We start from the raw sequence: 25,487 nt of genomic DNA, 5'->3' as shown, positions 1-25,487 counted from the left end.
GTGGCCTGAGAGTCCTTCGGGTGCTTTTGGCAAACTCCAAATGGGCTATCATGTGCCTTTTACTAAGGAGTGGCTTCCGTCTGGTCACTCTACCATAAAGGCCTGATTGGTGGCTTGCTGCAGAGATGGTTGTCCTTCTGGAAGGTTCTCCCATCTCCACAGAGGAACTCTGGAGCTTTGTCAGAGCGACCATCAGGTTCTTGGTCACCTCCCCGTCCAAGGCCCTTATACCCCGATTGCTTAGTTTGGCCGGGCGACCAGCTCTAGAAAGAGTCTTGGTGGTTCCAAACTTCTTCCACTTAAGAATGATGGAGGCCACTGTGTTCTTGGGGACCTTCAATGTTAGTATCTCGACACAATTCTGTCTCGGAGCTCTATGGACAATTCCTTCAACCTCAAGGCTTGGTTTTTGTTCTGACATGCACTGTCAACTGTGGGACCTTATATATATATATATATATATATATATATATATATATATATATATATATATATATATATATATATATATATATATATATATATATATATATAGCAGGTTGCTCAGCAAGGAAAAAGCCACTGCTCCAAAACCGCCATAAAAAAGCCAGACTACGGTCTGCAACTGCACACGGGGACAAAGATCGTACTTTTTGGAGAAATGTCTTCTGGTCTGATGAAACACAAATAGAACTGTTTGGCCATAATGACCATCGTTATGTTTGGAGGAAAAAGGGGGAGGCTTGCAAATCGAAGAACACCATCCCAACCGTGAAGCACGGGGGTGGCAGCATCATGTTGTGGGGGTGCTTTGCTGCAGGAGGGACTGGTGCACTTCACAAAATAGATGGCATCATGAGGTAGGAAAATTATGTGAATATATTTTAGCAACATCTCAAGTCATCAGTTAAAGCTTGGTCGGTAATGGGTTTTCCAAATGGACAATGACCCCAAGCATACTTCCAAAGTTGTGGCAAAATGGCTTAAGGACAACAAAGTCAAGGTATTGGAGTGGCCATCACAAAGCCCCGACCTCAACCCTATAGAACATTTGTGGGCAGAACTGAAAAAGCGTGTGCAAGCAAGGAGGCCTACAAACCTGACTCCGTTACAGCTCTGTCAGGAGGAATGGGCCAAAATTTACCCAACTTATGGTGGGAAGCTTGTGGAAGGCTACCCGATACGTTTGACCAAAGTTCAAATTGTTTAAGGCAATGCTACCAAATACAAATGTAAACTTCTGACCCACTGAGAATGTGATGAAATAATTAAAAGCTGAAATAAATCATTCTCTATACTATTATTCTGACATTTCACATTCCTAAAATAAAGTGTTGATCCTAACTGACCTAACACAGGATTTTTACTAGGATTAAATGTCAGGAATTGTGAAAAACTGAGTTGAAATGTATTTGGCTAAGGTGTATGTAAACTTCCGACTTCAACTGTAGGTGAAAATGTATGTCTAGGTGCTGATCGGTCGTCAGAATTGTGGAATAATACTAATGTTACGGTAGGATTTGAATGGAGAAAGCTGATCCGAGAGCATCGCTGCCTTTTTTCATCCTATCTGTATCGACACATGCTCCAACTACACACTTAATGAATGTTCTCTCCGCGAGGTGTTCTTGTGACCCTAGGTAACATGATCAGCTTGTCAAACTTGTCATTATGGATTCCAATACCTATGTCGCTGTTCCTTCCTCTCATAATTAGCCCGGTTCTGCCCAGGTATGCTGTGTGGCAGTCAATCCAGTCAGCCTGGCTGCAATCCAGTCAGCACTAGAAGAGGAGGATCGAGAGAGGAGAGAGGGAGAGAGAAGGAGTTCATGTTAATGATTGCCTTCTCTGCTGTCCTCTAGTCAGTGCAGTAGCAGTGTCAGGCCCCAGTTGCCGTGCCTCCTCTCCTCCCTCCATCCCTCATTCTGCTAAGTCTTCTTGAGTACCAGGGGAGCTGCTTCTTACTGTCTGTTCTGTTGTAGGTGTACACATTCTTGATGGAACCTTACGTCCACTGACAGACTCTGCTCTGCCAACTGGGCTTGATGTCTATGAGCTTATCCTTCACTCTTTTACTCCTGGTCCAAATGCCTCTGCATGAAGGTAGTGCACTATATAGGGAATAGGGTGCCATTTGGGATTAACCCTGTGTCAGTGTGCTCACTCAGCCCCAGAGAATAGAGGAGCAGTTATGTGTCTTGTCTAGAGTATCTACCTAAGCTTGTCATCAAAGTTTACAGTATAATTGTTTAAACCCTAGCCTTCTGGGTTAAAGTTCATAGGAAATCAGTCACTTGGAAGCCAGGCCCAGCCAATCAGAATTAGTTTTCCCCCACAAAAGGGCTTTATTACAGACAATTTTAGAGTGGCCTTTTATTGTCCCCAACACAAGGTGCACCTGTGTATTAATCAGCTTGTTGATATGCCACACCTGTCAGGTGGATGGATTATTTTGACATGGAAGAAATGCTCACTAGCAGGGATGTAAACAAATTTGCGCACAACATTCTAGAGGAAATTAGCTTTTTGTGCATGTGAAACATTTCTGGAATCTTTTATTTCAGCTCATGGTACACTCTTCATAGTTTTATATTTTTGTTCAGTATAGTTAACAATGGCATCCTACTGTATTATGTATTTCTCCCAAATGCCTACATATTCCCTTTTCTTTATTACATTTTTGTATTTGTTTTACCCCTTTTTCTCCTCAATTTCCTGATATCCAATTGCTAGTTACGGTCTTGTCCCATCGCTGCAACTCCCGTACGAACTCAGGAGAGGTGGAGGTCGACGCAATGCTTCTTCTGAAACACAGCCCTGCCAAGCCACAATGCTTCTTGACACTGCTCACTTAACCCGGAAGCCAGCCACACCAATGTGTCGGAGGAAACACTACAGCTGGTGACCGGAGTCAGCGTGCATGCACCTGGCCTGTCACAAGGAGTAGCTAGAGCGCGATGGGACAAGGACATCCCGGCCGGCCAAACCCTCCCCTATCCTGGACGACGCTGGGCCAATTGTGCGCCGCCTCATAGGTCTCCCGGTCACGGCCGGGTTAAAACAGCCTGGGATTGAACCCGGGTCTGTAGTGACGCCTTAGACTGCTGCGCCACTCGGGAGACCCTTCTAGTGCACTACTTTTGACCTCGGCCCATAGGGTGGGCTATTTGGGATACAGACTAGTTCACCCGTCCCATCTCCTTTCCTCTCCCGCATTGTATGGGGCTGGTGATTTATGGGCACAGAGGGCTGCAAGGATGAACAATTATTAAAACACTAAGCTGGAAATTAGAGGTTGACCGACTATGATTTTTCAACGCCAATACCGATTATTGGAGGACCAAAAAAGCCGATACCGATTTAATCGGCCAGATTATTTATTTATTTATTTGTAATAATGCCAATTACAACAATACTGAATGAACACTTATTTTAACTTAATATATTACATCAATAAAATCAATTTAGCCTCAAGTAAATAATGAAACATGTTCAATTTGGTTTAAATAATACAAAAACAAAGTGTTGGAGAAGAAAGTAAAAGTGCAATATGTGCGATGTAAGAAAGTTAACGTTTCAGTTCCTTGCTCAGAACATGAGAACATATGAAAGCTGGTGGTTCCTTTTAACATGAGTCTTCAATATTCCCAGGTAAGAAGTTTTAGGTTGTAGTTATTATAGGAATTATAGGACTATTTCCCTCTATACCATTTGTATTTCATTAACCTTTGACTATTGGATGTTCTTATAGGCACTTTAGTATTGCCAGTGTAACAGTATAGCTTCCGTCCCTCTCCTCGCTCCTCCCTGGGCTCAAACCAGCAACACAACGACAACAGCCACCATCGAAGCAGCGTTACCCATGCAGAGCAAGGGAAACAACCACCCCAAGGCTCAGAGAGAGTGACTTTTGAAACGCTATTAGCGCGCGCTAACTAGCTAGCCATTTCACTTCGGTTACACCAGCCTCATCTCGGGAGTTGATAGGCTTGAAGTCATAAACAGCGCAATGCTTGACGCACAACGAAGAGCTGCTGGCAAAATGCACGAAAGTGCTGTTTGAATGAATGTTTACGCGCCTGCTTCTGCCTACCACCGCTCAGTCAGATACTTAGATACTTGTATGCTTGTATGCTCAGTCAGATTATATGCAACGCAGGACACGCTAGATCATATCTAGTAATATCATCAACCATGTGTAGCTTACTAGTGATTATGATTGATTGTTTTTTATAAGATAAGTTTAATGCTAGCTAGCAACTTACCTTGGCTAACTGCATTCGCGTAACAGGCAGCCTCCTTGTGGAGTGCAACGAGTGAGAGGCAGGTCGTTATTGCGTTGGACTAGTTAACTGTAAGGTTGCAAGATTGGATCCCCCGAGCTGACAAGACAAAAATCTGTCGTTCTGCCCCTGAACGAGGCAGTTAACCCACCGTTCCTAGGCCGTCATTGAAAATAAGAATGTGTTCTTAACTGACTTGCCTAGTTAAATAAAGTTATATAAAAAAATATATAAAAAATATAAATAAATAAAAATCCATGACCAAAAATACAGATTTCCGATTGTTATGAAAACTTGAAATCGGCCCTAATTAATCGGCCATTCCGATTAATCGGTCGACCTCTACTGGAATTGTATGAGTCGGCTAGGATGCTCTTGTCTCTTAATACAATGTAGTTAGTTACTGTTACCGCTACATCCCAAATGACATCCTATTCCCTACATAGTGCACTATTCTGTGCTATTGTCAAAAGCTGTGCGCCATGGAAGGAATAGGGTGCCATTTGTGAAGTAAGCAAGCACTGGCCTGAGCCTCAGCCTCCCTCCACTGAGGATGGAATAGGGCCCTAGACTCCAGTCTAGACAGAGTAGCTACTAGTTACAAACGACCAGAACATTTCACCACCACAACAGTCAAGTTGGTTTTGGCGATATTAGCTTCCTTCTTTTATTTCTCTGACTGAATTAGTTGAGTCCTTGTCATGATCAATGGGTTTAATAAAACACTTTATTCTGTTATTTTTGTGGAATATGGGTGGGAATCTGTGGCCTACTGTAGATACTGATGTAGGATAGCATTAGGTCAGGAGGATTGTGAAGATGGGCAATGATGGTGAAGTTCTCAACTCTCTCTCAGCTCTGCCACCTGACTGGTTTAACACAGCATATTTCTCATGCCATTGTTGCCTAGAAGAGTTTGGCTTCTATTGGATTTCAATTGACAATTTTGATGCCAAAAATTGTCCTCAATGTTATTTAGCCTGGAAATTAAACTATGGGACATACTGCCTACAGCAGTGATTTTAATTTAGCAAATCTGTTCAAAAAGTATTCCCATGCATAATATATATGATTGTATACAAATGTAAGCAAGGTTTGAATTTAAATGTTTTACTCAAACATATATGTTAGGGCTTCTTGTGGTCAATTTGCAGTCTACAAATTATTTGTAATTATGTTTTGGCCACCTGATCATCCGCTCAAATAAATAAATTGGCCCGTGGCTGAATCTAGTTGATGATCCCTGGCCTGTAGGTTACCATATCTAAGCCTAAACTCGAGCTTTGTGTTCAACAACAGTGTTAACTGTTACATCTGATAACTGCTGACCTTTTTGTAGTATCATCATGGGACAACCAGAGGCCAGGTGGAAGGTTTTTATTCAGTTGTAGTGGATCGTTCCACAGTTTCTACGGCGATATGACTACACAGGAACTAACTGTCACACCCAGGATATCAGGAGATTTATCTACCGCTGGAGGTTCCATATAATCAGATTTTGAAATGCAAAAATTCCAGTGCTGCCATCAGTCTCCTCAGGTATTTCCTGAAGTTGTAGTTGTAAGGTGAGCCTATGTTCTGTACTAGCCTGGTTCCAGATCTATTTCTGCTGTCTTGCACCTGCAAACTCCGTAGGATTTGGCATTGACAAGACCGCACAAACAGATCTGGGTCCAGGCTAGCTCCGACTTCCAGACAGAGTGAGTGTAGTAGTGGTGTTGGTGGAGATGGTGGTGCTGAGTTAGAGTATTTAGGGAGGAGGACAATAGAACATCCGGCTTGAAGAACACATCTAAATTCGGATCACTTCCCCGTAGCACTTCCCTCCCTCACTCATTTGAGTTCATTTTGTTCTTATTGTCTTTGGCTGCAACCTTCCTCCCAGTCATTCGACTAAATAAAGCAGGAAGGGTCACATCCAGTCAAAAGCCTCGACCTGTCGGCACACACACACACACACACACACACACACTAACACACAATAACTAAAGCTGCATCCTGGTACAGATGAACTGGTGTCTAAATTACAACCATGAGGCATGTGCATATATCAGCTAGACAGGACTGTTCGCTTGCCAGTCCCACAGTTTGAGGTCCGTTTCTCCTTAAAACCAGGGTCACACTCTTCTGTGAGTGCTGTTTCAACGATGGCATGGCAACAGTCAGAAAAGCCATGATGTGGGGTGGAACTAACAGGCGCTGTGACCATAGAAATAGAATGACTAGAACAATTAGGCTACATTCTATTTCTATGGCTGAGACCTGTGTCTATGTACAGTGCCTTCTCGAAAGTATTCACTCCCCTTTTTTCCAGATTTTGTTGTTACAAAGTGGGATAAAAAATGTGTCATTTCTTTTGTCAACGATATACATTAAATACTCTGTCAAGGTGGAAGAAAAATGTGAACGTTTGTAAAAATGAAAAACTCACATCTTGATTAGATAAGTATTCACCCCTGAGTCAATATATGTTAGAATCACCTTTGGCAACAATCAGTGTCTTTCTGGGTAAGTCTCTAAGAGCTTTGCACAGCTGGATGTGTACAATATTTGCACATTATTTTCTAAATTCTCCAAGCTCTGTCAAGTTGGTTGTTGATCATTGCTAGACAGACATTTTCAAGTCTTGCCATAGATTTTCAAGCAGATTTAAGTCAAAACTCTAGCTTAGCCCCCAGGAACATGCAATGTCATCTTGGTAAGCAACTCCATTGTATATTTGACCTTGTGTTTTAGGTTATTGTTCTGCTGAAAGGTGAATTTGTCTCCCAGTGTCTATTAGAAAGCAGACTGAACCAGGTTTTCCTCTAGGATTTTGCCTGGACTTAGCTCTATTCCGTTTATTTTTATCATACAAAACTCACTAGTCCTTGTCGATGACAAGCATGCCCATAACATGATGCAGCCACCACCATGCTTGAAAATATGAAGAGTGGCGCTCAAGGATGTGTTGTTGGATTTGCCCCAAACATAACGCTTTGTATTCAGGAATAAAGTACATTTCTTTGTTACATTTTTTTTTGCTGTTTTACTTTAGTGCCTTATTGCAAACAGGTTGCATGTTTTGGAATATTTGTGTATCATGTTAAACACTATTATTGCACACAGAGTGAATCAATGCAACTTATAATGTGATTTGTTAAGCACAGTTTTACTCCTGATCTTATTTAGGCTTGCCATAACAAAGGGGTTGAATACCTACAGCTTTTCAATTTTAATGGATTTGTAAAAAAAAAAAAAAAAAAACATAATTCCACTTTGACATTATGGGGTATTGTGTGTAGGCCAGTGACAGAATATCTAAATGTAATCCATTTTAAATTCAGGCTGTAACGTTAACATAACAAAATGTGGAAAAAGTCAAGGTGTGTGAATACTTTCTGAAGGGACTGGATGTAGAGCAAGTCATTAGACGGTGGTATTTAGCTTACCGCTGTCTTAGCATGCCTTCGTTCGCTTCTCAGAATAGATCCTAACTTACATTGAGTGGCTTTTTAAATGGCTTCTAATGGTAGTTACAGGAAACATTATCTTCACATGAACGAGTGGTTAGAGGAAATCAGAGCATAAGTCAGGAATGACAGCATTAAGAGGGAGTCAGTGTTACGCTCTATAAAATGGAAGCTCTTATCTCTATCTTATCATGCCATGGAAATGTCCTCAGTGCTGCTCTTGTGCAGCGTTTTCTGTGTGTGTGTGTAGCACGATTGTGTTCATGCTCCTGCCCTGCCTGTGAGCTTACATTCTGCTGACAGTGTCAGGAGGGGCCTTACACCGTCGACCAGACTCACACACAAATTGCACAAGGACCAATTGGGAAAGGAAATGAATACTTTTCCATAAGACGTTAATGTCATAACTAAGCTAAGTCCCAAATGGCCCTATGGGTTCTGGTGCACTATATAGGGACTTTGGGACGGAGCCTAGTCAGTCCTGTGCAGTGTGTGATTCACCTGGATTGCCACCTGCCATTTATCTGGCTGCTGGTGAGCAAGAAATTCAGCTCCTACCTGTTCCTCTGCACCTGTACTGCTGTGCTACAGTATTATAGAGTATGAACCCAGTGTGTCATCACATCAGTCTCACCTTGAGTGCTGTAAGAAAGGACCTGCTCTGACATGTTACAGCGTCTCAGGAATATATAAGCCCACGCTGTGTGTGTGAGTGGGAGCGCCCGGCTATAGTATAAACTGCCTCAGTGCTGCTGCTCAGTGTATGTGCTGCAAGGTCACACCCACTGCAGTTTGTCATTGCAGCGAGCACGGACAGAGCGCACATTTACTGCTTATACACACACACACCCACAGAGCTTGCATTATGCAGCTGATTAGATGCTCCCCAAGCGCTGTCCTCAGATCAGCTGGTGTGATCTGAGGACACCTGGCAAACTGATCAGGGTAGCCGCTAGGCTGCTTGTTGCTGCCTCCTCAAAGCATGGCCTCAGGATCCACAAGCTTTAACTGTGTCTGTTCCTTCCTCCTTGTCAACGTGTGTGTGTGTGTGTGTGTAAGATGGTTCAGCCATGCTTAATGTGGCTGTGTCTGCATTTACATTTTTCTCTGATCTGAAATCACTGCTGGAGGGAAAACCGCTTTAGACTTCTCCCTTTTCCCAGTGGAAATCAAACTATGTTGATAGCAGGTCAGCCTAGTAGGCTGTTTTTTTGTACTTCATAATATCTCCAAATATCTCTTATTTTGTCTTCCAGGACTTAATACAGAGGGCCTGTATCGTGTGAGTGGAAACAAGACCGATCAAGACAATATTCAGAAGCAGTTTGATCAAGGTAAAACACGTCTGCAACTGTCAACTGCTCTTACATTATTTTCTCTTTTAAAAGCTCATTTTTCCCTTATCGTCTTCAAAATATTCATATATTTTTTCACGGATCCCTCCGGAACTTTCATTACGCACACCTCGCCCCTATTCCCAGTGAATTAGTAATTGTAAAAGTGTGTCTTTGGTTCACCATTGTCCTGTCCATTTAATGTTACAATGTCTGTTGGTTCTTGTGAGTACCTGTGCTGTGTGTTTTGGGCTTTCGTGCCCCTGTGGATTGCGCAGATGATTACGGGTCTCGTCCCATGTGTTATTTATTCAAGGTACTCCTCACTCTTTTGTTTGGGTATCAACCCTGTGTTTTTGTTATGTGTTTGTTTGGTCCCCATGCCTTTACATGGCACGCCGTCATTTGGGTACAATAAAAAAAACTATTACGCATTCCTGCGTCTGTCTCCCGATCCCTTCATACCCACGTGACATGTTTGCCCTTAGTCTTTTTCTCTTGTTATTTATAAACTGGACACACATTTAAATCACACTGGTTCATTAAGATGTCAGAAGGAACGGAATTGGTTGAGACAACCAATAATGACTGTTCCCAAGGACTTTAAATTTCCCTCCTAATTGTTTAAATTCAGCCACAAGCATTATGGATGTTTGTCCATGAAAGAGCTGGACTAGGTACAGTATTAGAGTGAATTACTGTGAATCAATGGGAGTCTTAAAACACACAGGGGAAGGCTGATTGTATTAACCTACCAATTAGGGACGGATGGGGTATGTTGCATAATATGATTTAGAATAGATGTTGATATAGTCCCCACTCGGCTGCATAGAGATCTTTCTGCTACCGTCTCTCGCTTGCTTGAAAAATACTGGTGTGTATATATGTGTGTGTGTGTGTGTATATGTGTATATATATATGTGTGTATATATATATATATATATATATATATATATATATATATATATATATATATATATATATATATATATATATATATATATATATATATATATATATATATATATATATATATATATATAGTGCAATTTGACCTGGACCGGGTCAAATTGACTTGCACAAGCAATCAATTAATTGCATTTTTATTTTCTGTCTGGAATTGAATTACTGCATAGGCTCACCGGTTGGTTGTATTTCCCAGAGGGGAACGATGGCCATAGATTTAGTTTCTCCCATCTGTAGCCCCATTGTAAGACCCGTTTCCCTTTTTGTTTTCATCCATCTTTCAAATCCAATACCAGTCAATCTGAGCCATCGAGCTGTGCAAAGGGGCTGGGTGGAAAAAATCTCCCTTCCACTGAGTGGCCAAATGACTTCCTATCCATGAGACACAGTTTGCCCAAAAGAGACACTATGGGCATGAATCTGCCTGCTGGCCCGGAACCATTAGTCCTCCTTCCACTCACTCTTCTTCTTCCTGTCTCACCCGCCCCTCTCTCTATTTCTCTTCCTCTCTCTCCTTCTTCTCTTCTCTCTTTCCACCACAGGAATTTGTGAATTAAGTGCATTTTTCTCCCTCTCTTGCCCTTTCTGCTGTCTGGGAGAGAGATCTACTCTGACAGCTGTCAGTTCACCTTAGGCCCTGTCCTGCCCTCACTAGCTCTTTCTCTCTCTCGGCCTCTTCCTCCTCTCACCACTCTCTTCTTATCTCACCCCCCTCTCTCCTCTCACTTCCTCCTGCTCTCTCTTACTCCCCCGCTCTCCTTCACTCGCTCCCTCTCTCTAATAATAATAATAATAATAATAATAATAAGTATTAATACATATTATTTTTTTATTTTTCTAAAACCCAAAGACGCTTTGTGAGTACTGTTAACTTTCTTCCCCTCACCAATCAAGCCATGTCTCTCTCCCCCCTGCAGACCACAGTGTGGACCTGATAGTGATGGACGTGGCTGTGAATGCTGTGGCGGGGGCTCTGAAGGCCTTCTTCGCTGACCTTCCTGATCCTCTCATCCCCTACATCCTGCACCCGGAGCTGGTGGAGGCAGCCAGTGAGTACTGTACTGTTAGTTACACATACGCTGTCTGTCAGTCTGGAGAGCTGACCTGGGTTCAGATACTATTTAGTTTCTTTCAAATGCTTTTAGCTACGCTTGGTTGAGCTTGCCTAATTCAATACTCCCAAAAGTGGCAGAGCAAACCCCGCCAATCTGGCACTCTCAGGCAGGCTAAATTAAATGCGATTCAAAGAAAACAAATCTTATATCAACCCATGTCTGGTCTGTAGGGTCCAGTGTCCTAACTCAGTAACTAACAGCTGTGGGGAGGGTTGACACCCAGCACCTCAGCCCTCTTCCCCTCAAATCACAGCCAGCAGCAAGAGAAGACGAGGTCAGCCAGTTCTTTCTCTCTCTCTCTTGCTCGATGGGTCTTAACAGTACCCCAGTTTTTCTTTTTGTCCTGCTCAGTTCATTGTGTCGTTTATTTTACTGTCACATTTCAGGTGCAGCCTGTTCTGTTTTTGAACCTCAAGTGTACTTTAGCTGGTAGAATGTAGCAACGCTTCATGATGTTGGATGTTTGCCAGGAAGAGTGATGGTGCTATATTCCACAGTTTATAACTGCAAGCAGATGTGAACGAAACTTAGTATTACCCCGTGGCTTATATGCTTTATATTACGTCTCAGGCAGTGTTTCTCCTACCATTATACACTGAGTGTACAAAACCTACTCTTTCCATGACATAGCTTTCACCTGGATTCACCTGGTCAGCCTATGATCCCTTATTGATGTCACATGTTAAATCCACTTCAATCAGCGTAGATGAAGGGGAGGAGACAGCGGCAGGCCAGTGGTCGAAAACAGTCATTGATGAAAGAAAAGGAGGCTGCCACGAATTGTTCAGAGCAACAGACGGGCTACAGTTGAACTGCCAGTCCAGTACAACATTGGTGCCCAATGACTCATAAAAGAATGCACAATTCGTCGTACCTTGACACGAATGGGGTTTGGCAGCTGACGACCTTACAGAGTTCCACTACTTTGAGCAAAAAACAAGAAACTGCAGTTGCAGTGGGCTAAGGAACGAAAACGCTTGACACTGGAAAATTGAAAAAACATTGCCTGGTCGGTTGAATCCCAGTTCCTGCTGTTTCACGCTGATGGGAGGACAAGGGTGTGGAGAACCACATGAGTACATGCATCCATCATGCTGCATGTCAACATTGCAGGCTGGTGGTGTGGTGGGATGTGTTTTCATGGCACACATTGGGCCCCTTGATAAAAGTAGAGCAATAATTAAATGCCACAGGATATCCAAACAACATTGCCAATTAGGTGCATCCCTTCATGGCAGTGTATCCATTTGCAAATGTATTTTTTCTGCAGGATAATGCCCCATGCCACAAGGCTAGGATTGTCCAGGAATGGTTCCACGACAGTGAATTTAGCTTAGGGCAGTGGCCTGCCCAGTCACCAGATCTCAATCCAGTTGAGCATCTGTGGGATGAGATGGAACGAGCTATTTGGAGTAGAGATCTACTACCAGCCAACTTGACACAACTGTTGGAAGCATTGGAGTCAACGTGGGCCAGCATCCATGTGCAAGGCTTTTGACACCTTGTAGAGTACATGCCCCGACGAATTGAGGCTGTTCTGAGGGCAAAATGGGTGCAACTCAGTATTAGGAAGATGTTCCTAATGTTTTGTACACTCAACATATATTAGGATTACATCTGTCCCTTCCTCTCCCATCTAAAAACTTTTGCCTTCAGTTGAACATTTTGGTTGAAGATGCATTAAATGTTGATTTGGGGACCTTTGCGGCTCGTTTGCAAAATTATCAAGGTGTAAAACTGGTGCCAGGGCAGGGTATTTCAATACATTCGCAATATCATCTGCTTACCATGTGTATGTGACCAATTAAATTTGATTTGGTAGGGCAGGTCTGTGCCTCTTGAAGCACTAGTTGGTGAGTGGGTGTGGTTTCCTCCATGACCCTCATAGTGTCTCCCTTGGTACCATCCAGCCACCTTCTCCTCTCATAAAGTCAGCTGGAAGGAAAGCAAGAGATAAATAAGAGATGCTGCTGAGATACTCGCCCTTTCCTGTCAGTACAAACCGCTCACCTTCTCTCTGAATGGATGTATACACACTTGTAGTTCTGCAGCAGAAACACTGAGACATGCCTGCATTAATATTCCAACCCCAGTTATAATTCACACCTTTAAGTCGCATCACACTCAGCTCACAGCCGTCTTCCTTAAAGACGAATTCCTGCCCAAGGATGCCAAAAGATTTTCATGCATCTGCATTATTTCCCCCCTGCCTGGTTGTCTCTGGGGGTAGCCCAAATGGCACCCTAGTCTCTATATAGTGCACTACTTTTGATGGGCCCTGGTCAAAAGTAGTGCACTAAATAGGGAATAGGGTGCCATTTGGGCCGCATACTGTGTGTTGCTGTAGGATATCATCCTTGCTTGAGTCATCTAATCCTGGGCCTGCAGTAATGTATTACTGATCACTGTTGAAACCAACCCAGCAGCCTCCTTCCTCACTGTCTGTCTCGCTGCTGCAGATTAATGTCCCAGAAATAGGTCCCCTCCCTCCCTCCCTCCAGGGGAGAGGAGAGGGAGGGAGGAGAGAGATAGAGGCCATTGGTTGGTTTCAATGAGGGGGGGAAGATGGAAGTAGACATTCCTGGAGCTTGTCTCTCGGGGTTTGAGCAGCTCTGCAGAACTGAGCGTTTCCCTCTGATAATTGTGCAAACAGCGTAATGTGGAGGTGTTTGGAGGACCTTCAAGTCTTGGTCTGCGTCCCAAATAGCACCCTTTCCCCTATGTAGTGTACTACTTTTGACCAGGACCATAGGGTAGTAGTATCACTATATAGGGAATAGGGTGACATTTGTTATGCAGCCTGTCTCAGTCCAGGCCAGCCTTGGTGCACCACGCTCAGTTCTGGGGCAAATAGCAAACACACTCATTCCTTTTGTGACATTCTGACTTAGGGATCTTAACGGTTAACCGCTAATCGGTTAGCCGCCAAAAAATACATTTGACCGGTCATGCTTTTCAGTCTAGGTTAATTTGCATAATTCAGTGGAATTAAATTGGCTCGTGAATTTTTGCTAGTCGTCATGCACACAGCATAGAGTCTAGTCTGAGGAGCGGAATGGCCTATCAGCTGTCAGACAGCGCGAGACCAGCTGGTACTGGAGTGAAACGTGCTTTTATATGCCCAGTCATTGCGCAACAAATAACAGTTCTAAATGCAGTTGCGTGTTAAGAATTGTTTTGATGGCCATGATTAAAAAGAGCTACTATTTTTATTTCTCAATCTCAGCTCATAGTTAAAACACACTTCCCATTTGCCATGAGTGCATAGGCTATAGTCAACGGTAGGCAGGCTCCAGGTCACCCACCCTCCAGGTCACCCACCACTTTACAATGGGAACTTGAGGCTGTATTAAATGTTTGAAACCTGAACTTCAAATAATGAGGAATGTCTTACCTTGCTTCAAAGTAGCCTAGTCCAAATCCAACCAGAGAAATGTGGAGGCAAGATTTCCTCATGCAATTAACCAGCATTTCGCTACTGTTCTATTGGATTTCATATCAACTTTGTTTTGTTGTCCAGAAGCCAAAGGCACCATCCTTGTCATATTAGCAGCCCATCCTAGTTGTTGCTATTAGATCAAATCAAATGTTATTTGTTACATGTGCCGAATACAACAGGTAGACCTTACAGTGAGTGAAATGCTTACTTACAAGCCCTTAACCAACAATGCAGTTAAGAAAAATACCTAAAAAGTAAGAAATAAAAGTAACAAATAATTAAAGAGCAGCAGTAAAATAACAATAGCGAGGGGTACCGCGTTAATTGAGGTAATATGTACATGTAGGTAGACATATTAAAGTGACTATGCATAGATAATAATAATAGTAGCAGCAGTGTAAAGGGGGGGGGGGGGAATGCAAATAGTCTGGGGTAGCCATTTCATTAGATGTTCAGGAGTCTTATGGCTTGGGGGTAGAAGCTGTTTAGAAGCCTCTTGGGCCTAGATTTGGTGCTCCGGTACCGCTTGCCGTGCGGTAGCAGAGAGAACAGTCTATGACTAGGGTGGCTGGAGTCTGACTATTTTTAGGGCCTTCCTCTGACACCGCCTTGTATAGAGGTCCTGGATGGCAGGAAGCTTGGCCCCGGTGATATACTGGGCCGTACTCACTACCCTCTGTAGTGCCTTGCAGTCGGAGGCTGAGCAGTTGCCATACCAGGGCAGTGATGCAACTAGTCAGGATGCTCTCGATGGTGCAGCTGTAGAACCTTTTGAGGATCTGAGGACCCATGCCAAATATTTTCAGTCCCCTAAGGGGGAATAGGTTTTGTCGTGCCCTCTTCACGACTGCCTTGGTGTGCTTGGACCATGATAGTTTGTTGGTGATGTGGATGCCAAGGAACTTGAAGCTCTCAACCTGTTCCACTACAGCCCTGTCAATGAAAATGGGGGCGTGTTCGGTGCTCCTTTTCCTGTAGTCCACAATCATCTCCTTTGTCTTGATCATGTTGAGGAAGAGGTTGTTGTCCTTGCAAAACATGGTCAGGTCTTTGACCTCTTCCCTATAGGCTGTCTCGTCGTTGTCGGTGATGAGTCATGAGTGAACAGGGAGTACAGGAGGGGACTGAGCAAGCACCCTTGAGGGGCCCCTGTGTTGAGGATCAGCGTGGCAGATGTTTCGTTACCTACCCTTACCACCTGGGGGTCCAGGATTCAGTTACAGAGGGAGGTGTTTAGTCCCAGGGTCCTTAGCTTAGTGATGAGCTTTGAGGGCACTGTGGTGTTGAACACTGAGCTGTAGTCAATGAATAGCATTCTCACATAGGTGTTCCTTTTGTCCAGTTGTGAATGGGCAGCGTGGGGTGTTCATCTGTGGATCTGTTGGAGCGGTATGCAAATTAGAGTGGGTCTAGGGTTTCTGGGATAATGGTGTTGATGTGAGCCATGACCAACCTATCAAAGCACTTCATGGCTACAGACGTGAGTGCTATGGGTCAGTAGTCATTTAGGCAGGTTACCTTAGTGTTCTTGGGCACATGGACTATGGTGGTCTGCTTGAAACATGTTGGTATTACAGACTCAGACAGGGATAGATTGAAAATGTCAGTGAAGACACTTGCCAGTTGGTCAGCGCATGCTCGGAGTACATGTCCTGGTAATCCGTCTGGCCCTGCGGCCTTGTGAAAGTTGACCTGTTTAAAGGTCTTACTCACATCGGCTGCAGAGAGCGTGATCATACAGTCATCCGGAAAAGCTGATGCTCTCATGCATGTTTTAGTGTTACTTACCTCGAAGCGAGTATTGAAGTCATGTAGCTCGTCTGATAGGCTTGTGTCACTGGGCAGCTCTCGGCTGTGCTTCCCTTTTGTAGTCTTAATAGTTTGCAAGCCCTGCCACATCCGACGAGCATCGGAGCCAGTGTAGTACTATTCTTTTCATTGATGGTTCGTCGGAGGGCGTTCTTATAAGCTTCCGGGTTAGAGTCCCGCTCCTTGAAAACGGCAGCTCTACCCTTTAGCTCAGTGCGGATGTTGCCTGTAATCCATGGCTTCTGGTTGGGGTATGTACGTACGGTCACTGTGGGGACGACAACATCAATGCACTTATTGATGAAGCCAGTGACTGATGGGGTGTACTCCTCAATGCCGTCTGAAGAATCCCGGAACATATTCCAGTCTGTGCTAGTAAAAAACAGTCCTGCAGCTTAGATCCCCCTCTGTACGTTTCTCCTGGAGGTTTTCATCTCTGTCAGATGGAACCGCTCGCATTAGGTGTGCTGTTTATAACAGTGGTTTCCTGCTAATAGCATTTTGGCAAATTATGTTTTATTGGCTGCTTCATTACAGCAGTTGCATGCTCAATGATAGTCAATAGCCTTTTGACTGGGAGACGATAGGCTTGCTGTTGTTGCATGTGTTCATGAAAAATGTCCGTTCCTTGTATGCATGCATAGTATTTTCTGTTGGTCACGTAATTTTACTGTTTGGAAAAAATGTAACTGTTTGTTGACCGGTTAATAATGAGGGTCGGTTAGTCAGCAGATTGACTGAAGATTGCATCCCTAGTTTTGACAGTATTGATTAGCTAAGTAGTCTCAGCCAGGTGACCTCCACAACAGTCCTGGGGTCAGAGTTTTTGACAGGTATATAAGGTATATCAGAAAGGTCTAATATTAGACTTTATGTTAAATGCTTTTTGAAAGGTTTGATATGCTAACGCATGGTTTGTCCCTACGTCTTTTATTACTTGGCAATATCACATGGGAGTTAGGCCTACTTATCTAAGATAGTGCTGCTATTATTAAACAGATGGTGACAAGAAAATCACTGAGACATTGTGCCCCCAGATGATACCGACAATGCTGTATCTGCTTAAGGCCCTAGCTAGTGTTTTAGTGTGTTTGTTGTGTGGGTGGTTTTTGGCAGCCCCGTCGCCTTTGTGCTATTCCTTCTCTTTTTTTCCTCTCCCATGAGAAGGAATTAGTAAAAAGCCAACTCTGTTCTCCTCCTCCTTTCAGAAATTGTGGACCACATAGAAAGACTTCAAGTGCTGAAAGAAATAGTGAGGAAGTTCCCTGCCGTGAACTACGAGGTGTTTAAATACGTCATCACTCATCTGAACAGGTAAGAGACAACGCTGTGAAACTGGATCAGAAAGTGTCTCAGGCTGCCTTCAACTGACTGATACTGGGTGGAATCTGAAGTAAGCTGTGAAGTATACACAATGTTAGTTACGTGACAGTAATCATGAAAACAACCAAGTCATACAGTCATGTAGTTGGACTGAGTCGTGTTCAGTGGGGAGAATTTAGTTTGAAACTGAGAGATACTACCTGAACATCTCTGTTTTCCTTTGTGATACACTATATGACCAAAGGTATGTGGATGGACACCTGCTCGTCAAACATCTCATTCAAAAATAAAGGGCATTAATATGGAGTTGGTTCTCCCTCTGCTGCTATAACAGCCTCCTCTCTTCTGGGAAGGCTTTCCACTAGATGTTGGAATATTGCTGTGTGGACTTGCTTCCATTCAGCCACAAGAGCATTAGTGAGGTCAGGCATTGATGTTGCGTGATTAGGCCTGGCTCGCCGTTGGCGTTCCAATTCATCCCAAAGGTGTTCAATGGGGTTGATGTCTGGGCTCTGTGCAGGCCAGTCAAGTTCTTCCACACCGATCTCGACAAACCATTTCTGTATGGACCTCGCTTTGTGCATGGGGGTATTGTCATGCTGAAACAGGAAAGTGCCTTCCCCAAACCATTGCCACAAAGTTGGAAGCACAGAATCGTCTAGAATGTCATTGTATGCTGTAGCGTTAAGATTTCCCTTCACTGGAACGAAGAGGTCTAGACCGAATCATGAATAACAACCTTTAATTCTCATCCACCAAACTTTACAGTTGGCATTATGCATTGGGGCAGGTAGCATTCTCCTGGTATCCGCCAAACCCAGATTCGTGAAACATGATTCATCACTCCAGAGAACGTGTTTACACTGCTACAGAGTCCAATGGCGGCGAGCTTTACACCTCTCCAGATGACGCTTGGCATTGCGCATAATGATCTTAGGCTTGTGTGCAGCTGCTCGGCCATGGAAACCCATTTCATGAAACTCCCGACGAACAGTTCTTGTGCCGACGTTGCTACCAGAGGCAGTTTGGAACTCGGTTGTGAGTGTTGCAACCAAGGACAGACGATTTGTACGCTCTTCAGCACTCGAAAGGTCACGTTCCGTGAGCTTGTGGCTTTTGTGGCCTAACTCTTCATGGCTGAGCCGTTGTTGCTCCTAGACGTTTCCACTTCACAATAACAGCACTTGCAGTTGACTGGGGCAGATCTAGCAGGGCAGAGATTTGACAACTGACTTGTTGGAAAGGTGGCATCCTATGCCGGTGCCACGTTGAAAGTCACTGAGCTCTTCAGTACGGCCTTTCTACTACCAATATTTGTCTATGGAGATTGCACGGCTGTGTGCTTATTTTAAATACCTATCGGCAACGGGTGTGGCTGAAATAGCCGAATCCACTAATTCGAAGCGGTGTTGACATACTTTTGTATATATCATGTATATATTGTTCCCGGAGACCAGGGTTCACTTCTCTGTGTCCCACTCTAATTCTGTACCTGTCTAAATCAAGTACAACATAAGTAAGGTTGGAATAAATCAATGAAATTGTGTTTCCCCAGGGTGAGCCAGCAGAGTAAGACTACCCTGATGACGGCCGACAATCTATCCATCTGCTTCTGGCCCACATTGATGCGTCCCGACTTTGAGAACAAGGACACACTCTCAACCACCAAGCTCAACCAGTCGGTCATCGAGTCCTTCATCCAGCAGAGCCACTACTTTTTCTACGGTGGAGACATCCAGGAGAGCTCCAGCACCGAGAGCACCCCACCACCCCATCACTGTCACAGCATGGTGGAGGCCCTGCTGCCCCTGCAGCTGCCCCCTCCTCTCCAGCCCCAACAGATCCAGCACAGTATGTCCTTGCAGCCTGACCCACTCATATAGACCCCCCAGAGCCCAGGCCCCACTACCCAGGCCTCGAGCCCCAGGATCGGAGGACCCAGGTGGGGTAGGGAGTAGGCTTGGCTGGGAGTGGTGCTGCCTGGTGGGGTGACGTGTCCTCCCTTCCCCCTCTCTATGGAGTCCCCCTGACTACAAAACAACCACATTACATTATCACCTTTGTTTTCTGCTCCCTTTGACTGACTGGATTCAGGGGTGACTAACTGATATATAGCTATGCCCCAGGAATAAATAAAAAATAGCATTTTTCTTCTTTCAGTGCCGTACCTTTACCCAGTTTCAGACAGATATGACATTGAGGGTTGAGACTGTCGACCCGTTACTCTGGTGATGAACACCTACCTTAATAAAGACACTATGCCTCCAGGAGAGGGGGGGCACAAACATGTGATGCGGAAATTATTTGTTCAACTCTACACCTTGCAAAATATGAGGAAAATATATTTATGATAGTTGTTTTTTTGGTTTTTGTTTATTCGATGAAAAAAAGAAAGTCTGACTGTCAAAAACCCTCCATTCATTCAAGTGAACTTGACATTACATGATGCACAATCTGTTATAATGCTTCTACCAGTGTAGACATTTGGCCATGATGATGATGGATTCTTGTTTTTTTAGCAGTATGATTTTTGTTTTTAAAGGGATCGAGGGAAAGAAAGACAGTGAAAGTTAGCAGGCTGGTGCTGTGGTCTTTGTCTCTCACCCGGCTCTCAATGCCTCGTAGGGGACTCTATGTGAAAGACTGACGGTGTCACTGATGCTGTACTGCACCAGGCTGGGACATAACAGAGAGGCAGACAGACTGCCTGGCCTCCTCTCTTTCTCCTATTGGAGCAGAACTCATGCAATTCCTGAAGCTTATGAAGGGAGCATCCCACTACTAGAACCCTAATGGCACATCTCTGCGTTAACTCTGAAACAAACGCATTACAAAGCAGTCTGGGGTCTTTTTCTTGTTCTGTTATTTTCTACGTACGTTTTTGTTTGTTTAATTGATTGAATTTCTCCGTGGTGGTGCTTCCCACCGAAAAGAGACATTTGTGTTGTTCTTCTGTTTGTTGAAAAAAATGTGCATGTCTTTTTTGTCACTTAAAAATGACGATGAACGATTAAAAAAAGAAAAAAGACTGAACTTACAACTCAAGATTAACAGCTTTCATTCAGATCATATTTTTTATCTAACTTGATTGAGGGAACATTGAAACGGGGGTCAAATTGTATGTATTGTTCATTCATTATTTTCGTCATGCAAAGATGTCAATTCTTAATATCATATTTTGGTTATATGTCTATTTTGTTTCTCTTAAATAAGGGGGAAAGTATATATATTTATCAGCAAATAAGATTGCTGGTATAGCAAAATACCATGGGGTACTGAAATTCTGTATAATCTTGTAAAACCTACTATAATCAGATTTCTTTGTTATGATAAACAAACATTTTGGGTTAGATTAATTGTACTTAATTCCCTTCATTTTATGAACACAGACTCATTGCTTCTTTGTAGATGGTACTGCATTTTGTTTTGCTGTAAGTAAAAGATGCTGCTTAGAAAGTTCTGGAAAGGAAAAGTTTAAGTTGTGATGGAGTGAAACAGATTGACAGATAGAAGACATCTTTAAGACTATGCCTGTGACTGAAATGGCACACTATTCCCTACGTAGTGCACTACTTTTCACTAGAGCCCTATGGACGCTGGTCAAAAGAAGTGTACTATATAGCGAAGAGGGTGCCATTTCAGACGCATCCGATTATTATTGTTATTTTTCTCTATAGAGACACTCCAGATCTGGGGTTGGGGAGAGAAGGGATGGCGTAAAGACGTGTGAAGCAGCTGCTAGGTAGAATATACCTTTTGTGTAGTTTCAATAAAAAGCAACTTTATTTGTTCATAAGATCTGCCTCATTCAAGCCAGTGTACAAACTCTTAAGATTTTAACATCTGCTATGTATTATAGTAAATAAATGATTTTGAGAGAAAAAAAATCAAGAGTTTTGTTTCATTTTTTCCCACCTTAAGTCTAAATGGTGTTGGAAAATGCTCTTATGTTTCTAATACAGCTGGGAATATTATTACAGGGTTTGGTCAGTGCTGGACTGACATGCTATAGAATGAAGGTCATATTTGGTAGCTGAAGACCAATGCAACACAATCAACATGTGACAGGACTGGAGTCATATTCATTCATTCTTCAAGCTGATATCTGTTTACTGCAGATCCTGCTTTGAGTGGCAGTGAGTATTGAGTTCAGCCTAATTAATTTGATGTCCCGGTCACACATCTCCCCAGGTGAGAAGTGATGAAAGTACGCCACCTAGTGGGGAAACATCCTAGCAGCAACATGAAAATATGTATTTTACTATAAAATAAAGTTTGATTTTCTCAGATGTATCATTATTTGAATCGAATGATCACAAAAAAATGAAATAAATTAAAAACTAGCAGCAACATGCACAATCTGGAGAGGTCATTTCCTTAAGTCAGATGTTTTATTTTACCAGGTAAGTTGATTGAACAGTTCTCAGTTACATCAACAACCTGGGGAATAGTTACAGGGGATTTAATCATTCCACATGTTACTAGGAAAGTCAGTTAAGAACAAATTCTTATTGTCTTTGACGGCCTAGAAACAGTGGGTTAACAGATTTTTACCTCGTCAGCTCGGGGATTTGATCTAACAACCCTTCAGTTACTAGTCCAACACGTTAACCACTAGGCTACCTGCTGCATAACAAGCTTCTCATCAACATTCCACAGCAGTCTGAACTGTAGCTACTATTGTGCCCCCTACAGTCTCCCTCCACTTCTCCACAACAGTCTTCCAAAGAAGCTTGCAATGAAATTTCCACTTACAATCGTCCACTCTCCTCTCCTTAGCAGTCGTCACTTCCGGTTCTCGTTCCAGTCTTTTTCGGCATTGCCTTGTCAGTCGTTAGTTGAATATTACAATTTGCAATCAAGGTATAGACACGTATAACGCCTCGTAAGGGAGGAAGAGGCAAAGCGAGGGATTCTCCAAAAGGGTTCAGCTGCGACATCATCTCTCAGAGCAGTCATCCCTCAGGGTCTCTATGCTGCCACCTACTGATATGTCATCTCTCAGCGCAGTCATCCCTCAGGGTCTCTATGCTGCCACCTACTGATATGTCATCTCTCAGAGCAGTCATCCCTCAGGGTCTCTGCTGCCACCTACTGATATGTCATCTCTCAGAGCAGTCATCCATCATTGTCTCTATGCTAACACCTACTAATATGTCATCTCTCAGAGCAGTCATCCCTCAGTGTCTCTATGCTGCCACCTACTGATATGTCATCTCTCAGAGCAGTCATCCCTCAGTGTCTCTATGCTGCCACCTAATGATATGTCATCTCTCAGAGCAGTCATCCCTCAGTGTCTCTATGCTGCCACCTACTGATATGTCATCTCTCAGAGCAGTCATCCCTCAGTGTCTCTATGCTGCCACCTACTGATATGTCATCTCTCAGAGCAGTCATCCCTCAGTGTCTCTATGCTGCCACCTACTGATATGTCATCTCTCAGAGCAGTCATCCCTCAGTGTCTCTATGCTGCCACCTACTGATATGTCATCTCTCAGAGCAGTCATCCCTCAGTGTCTCTATGCTGCCACCTACTGATATGTCATCTCTCAGAGCAGTCATCCCTCCGGGTCTCTATGCTGCCACCCTATTGGCACACCTCAGAAAAGCATAGGAATTATTGGAATTCTACAGTATTTCATTTTAATGTTTCAAGGACAAAATTACATGTTTTTAAGTATTTTTTTGTTGTTATAGTGGTGGACAGTAACATTAGCACTTTCTCAAAATTATCCTTTAAAGAAAAAACATGTATATATGTTTTTTATGTTTAGCTCACATAATATAGTTTAAAGAATACATTAAGGTGTCTGTAATACAATAAATGTGGCAAAAACAAATGTAGAATTTAATACATGTATTTCTATAGCTTCCAAAATACTTTTACAATGGTGAGGTGTCAAGATGGAGGCACCGGGGCTTCAAAACAGCGCACATTGAACTATGAAAAACGAAGCAAAATTGTAGTACGTTTGCTGTTTTAATTCTAATGAGAGAAGTGTAAGAAAGGCACAGTGCATACCAGCTATAACATTTCTAATGTGCAGTTGACAATCCTTTTTCAGTCTTTATCGAGTGCGTGACAAGTTTTAAATACCGGCTAGCAGTAGTCCTACATAAGCAACATGAACCTTACGGTACAACAAGCAGATCAATGGATTTAGACTTGTGTCCAAGTGCAGGTAAGGATGGTTGATACGAAATGTTACAGGAATAAAATGCAATTATACATATTTCATCGACACTGTAAAACCCAACTCCACGTTTGAATTGTAAACCATGAACCACAAGCAGCATGATTGAAGCTTCTCTGAACACTGTTGTTCCCCATGATTTTCCTTGACGATAGCACATGTCCGCCATCTAGTGTATTGGCCTGGTATTGGCTCATCATTAGGATATGAATCATGAATTGAAAAGCTTGATGCTTTTGGGATGAATATAAAATATAGAATACAGAATAGATATAGTAGACTAGAATAGATTTGTGATAATATTGCAATGAATATTTTTGATGTATTTAAAAAAGCATTACGTTCCATCACAATCTATGTCAATTATCACAGAATATGGTAATGTACAAATTAATTCTACATTACCAAGGAGATACAAAAAATAATCATATGTTGAACTAATATTATATATTTTTTTACATCCATTTTTTTGCAGATAAACTATTATTTTGCTGCATTTGACAATATTTGATTCAAAATAAAATCCTTATACTGTAAATAAAAAAATAGCATCCATAGTCGATCTGTAATATCTGTCTTAAACTATCTTTATCTTATTGTTCTAATGTAGGTCTGTTGCACAGTGCAATTGGCAAATATAATTGCTCCTTTCATAATTCAACAGTTACATTAGACACATGATAACACAATTGCACAATTGGATAAAGCAATCTATGCTTACTTTGAATAAGTGTTAGAAACAAGAACCATTCACCAGTGTTGTGTTCCATGCTGCTGTTACAGGGAGAGGTGAGATAAGAGGAGGGGAGATGTGTTGTATTGTCTGTGCTGCTGCTAGATGAGGTTGTTGTTTTTCCCAGAAAGATCACTTCCTCCTCTGACTAAAAAACCCAGCTCTTTTTATTGCTCAGCCTGCTCCGTTTCTCTCCTCTATAGCCCCTCCCACCCCTAACCAGGGAGCTCCTGTGGGAGGGGGAAGCACAAGCACCACACTGCCTGGACCAATCATCATGCAGCACCACCTCTCCATTACATCTTAGTTTCCAAGGCGACAGGCAGGGCCTTTCTCCTGAAAGGCACCGCATCATCACCATCCATCCACCCAGCGCTGGTCGAGAGGCAGCAGTAGCAGGCAGCAAGCAGCAGCCCCGCAGTGGGTCACATCAGGCACCTCCCTCCCTCTCTCTCTCTCGCCTCATGTCGCGCTGCAAATCTGTCTCCGCCAACACTCAGGAAAAGGAAAATGGAGTAAGAAGAGAAGAGGAATGTGGTAGGTAGGTGCTGGATTTTTTGTTATGTCTGTGTTTATCTATTTGTGTTGCGTTAGTGCTGTGTTTTACAGGGAGGCAGAAGGGAGGGTTTGTGTGTGTCTAATCCTCTCTAGCAGGCTGATTTAATGGGCTGTTTGCCGTTAGAATGAGAGAAGGAGGCAGTGGAGAAGGGGGAGCCCCTCTGCTTTGTTAAAGGGGCCTGGCCTGCAGAGCTAGGAGGCTGCCTGCCGCATACACAAACACCCTTGTCCCAGCCCCAGCCCCAGCCCTAGCCCCAGCCCCAGCCCCAGCCCCAGCCCTAGCCCCAGCCCTTGTCCCAGCC

The 25,487-nt window shown here is 43.3% G+C and overlaps 2 protein-coding genes across 5 annotated transcripts in view; both read left to right on the top strand.

The window, feature by feature from the left end:
- The window catches only part of LOC110497690 (rho GTPase-activating protein 5), a 37,023-nt gene extending 15,436 nt beyond the window's left edge, over positions 1-21,587 (top strand). For all 3 annotated transcript variants that reach the window (XM_021573967.3, XM_021573969.3, XM_090211031.1), the window contains exons 4-7: positions 8,971-9,048; positions 10,932-11,063; positions 17,586-17,691; positions 19,256-21,587. In XM_021573967.3, coding sequence (XP_021429642.1) covers positions 8,971-9,048; positions 10,932-11,063; positions 17,586-17,691; positions 19,256-19,583 — 644 coding nt within the window. In that variant the 3' untranslated portion in view covers positions 19,584-21,587. The remainder of the gene's footprint in view (positions 1-8,970; positions 9,049-10,931; positions 11,064-17,585; positions 17,692-19,255) is intronic.
- Positions 21,588-23,579: 1,992 nt separating this feature from the next.
- LOC110497689 (A-kinase anchoring protein 6) overlaps positions 23,580-25,487 on the top strand; it is a 197,822-nt gene continuing 195,914 nt past the window's right edge. Inside the window, exon 1 of one of the 2 annotated variants that reach the window (XM_036954675.2) lies at positions 23,580-25,168. The gene's annotated coding sequence lies outside the window, so the exon portion shown is untranslated. The remainder of the gene's footprint in view (positions 25,169-25,487) is intronic. The other variant, XM_036954676.2, reaches the window with a different exon arrangement.

This window comes from Oncorhynchus mykiss, chromosome 19 (genome assembly GCF_057628025.1).
Source record: "Oncorhynchus mykiss isolate SJ-2025 chromosome 19, ASM5762802v1, whole genome shotgun sequence".
Taxonomy (NCBI): Eukaryota; Metazoa; Chordata; class Actinopteri; order Salmoniformes; family Salmonidae; genus Oncorhynchus; species Oncorhynchus mykiss.
This window is presented reverse-complemented; position numbering and strand designations above follow the sequence as displayed.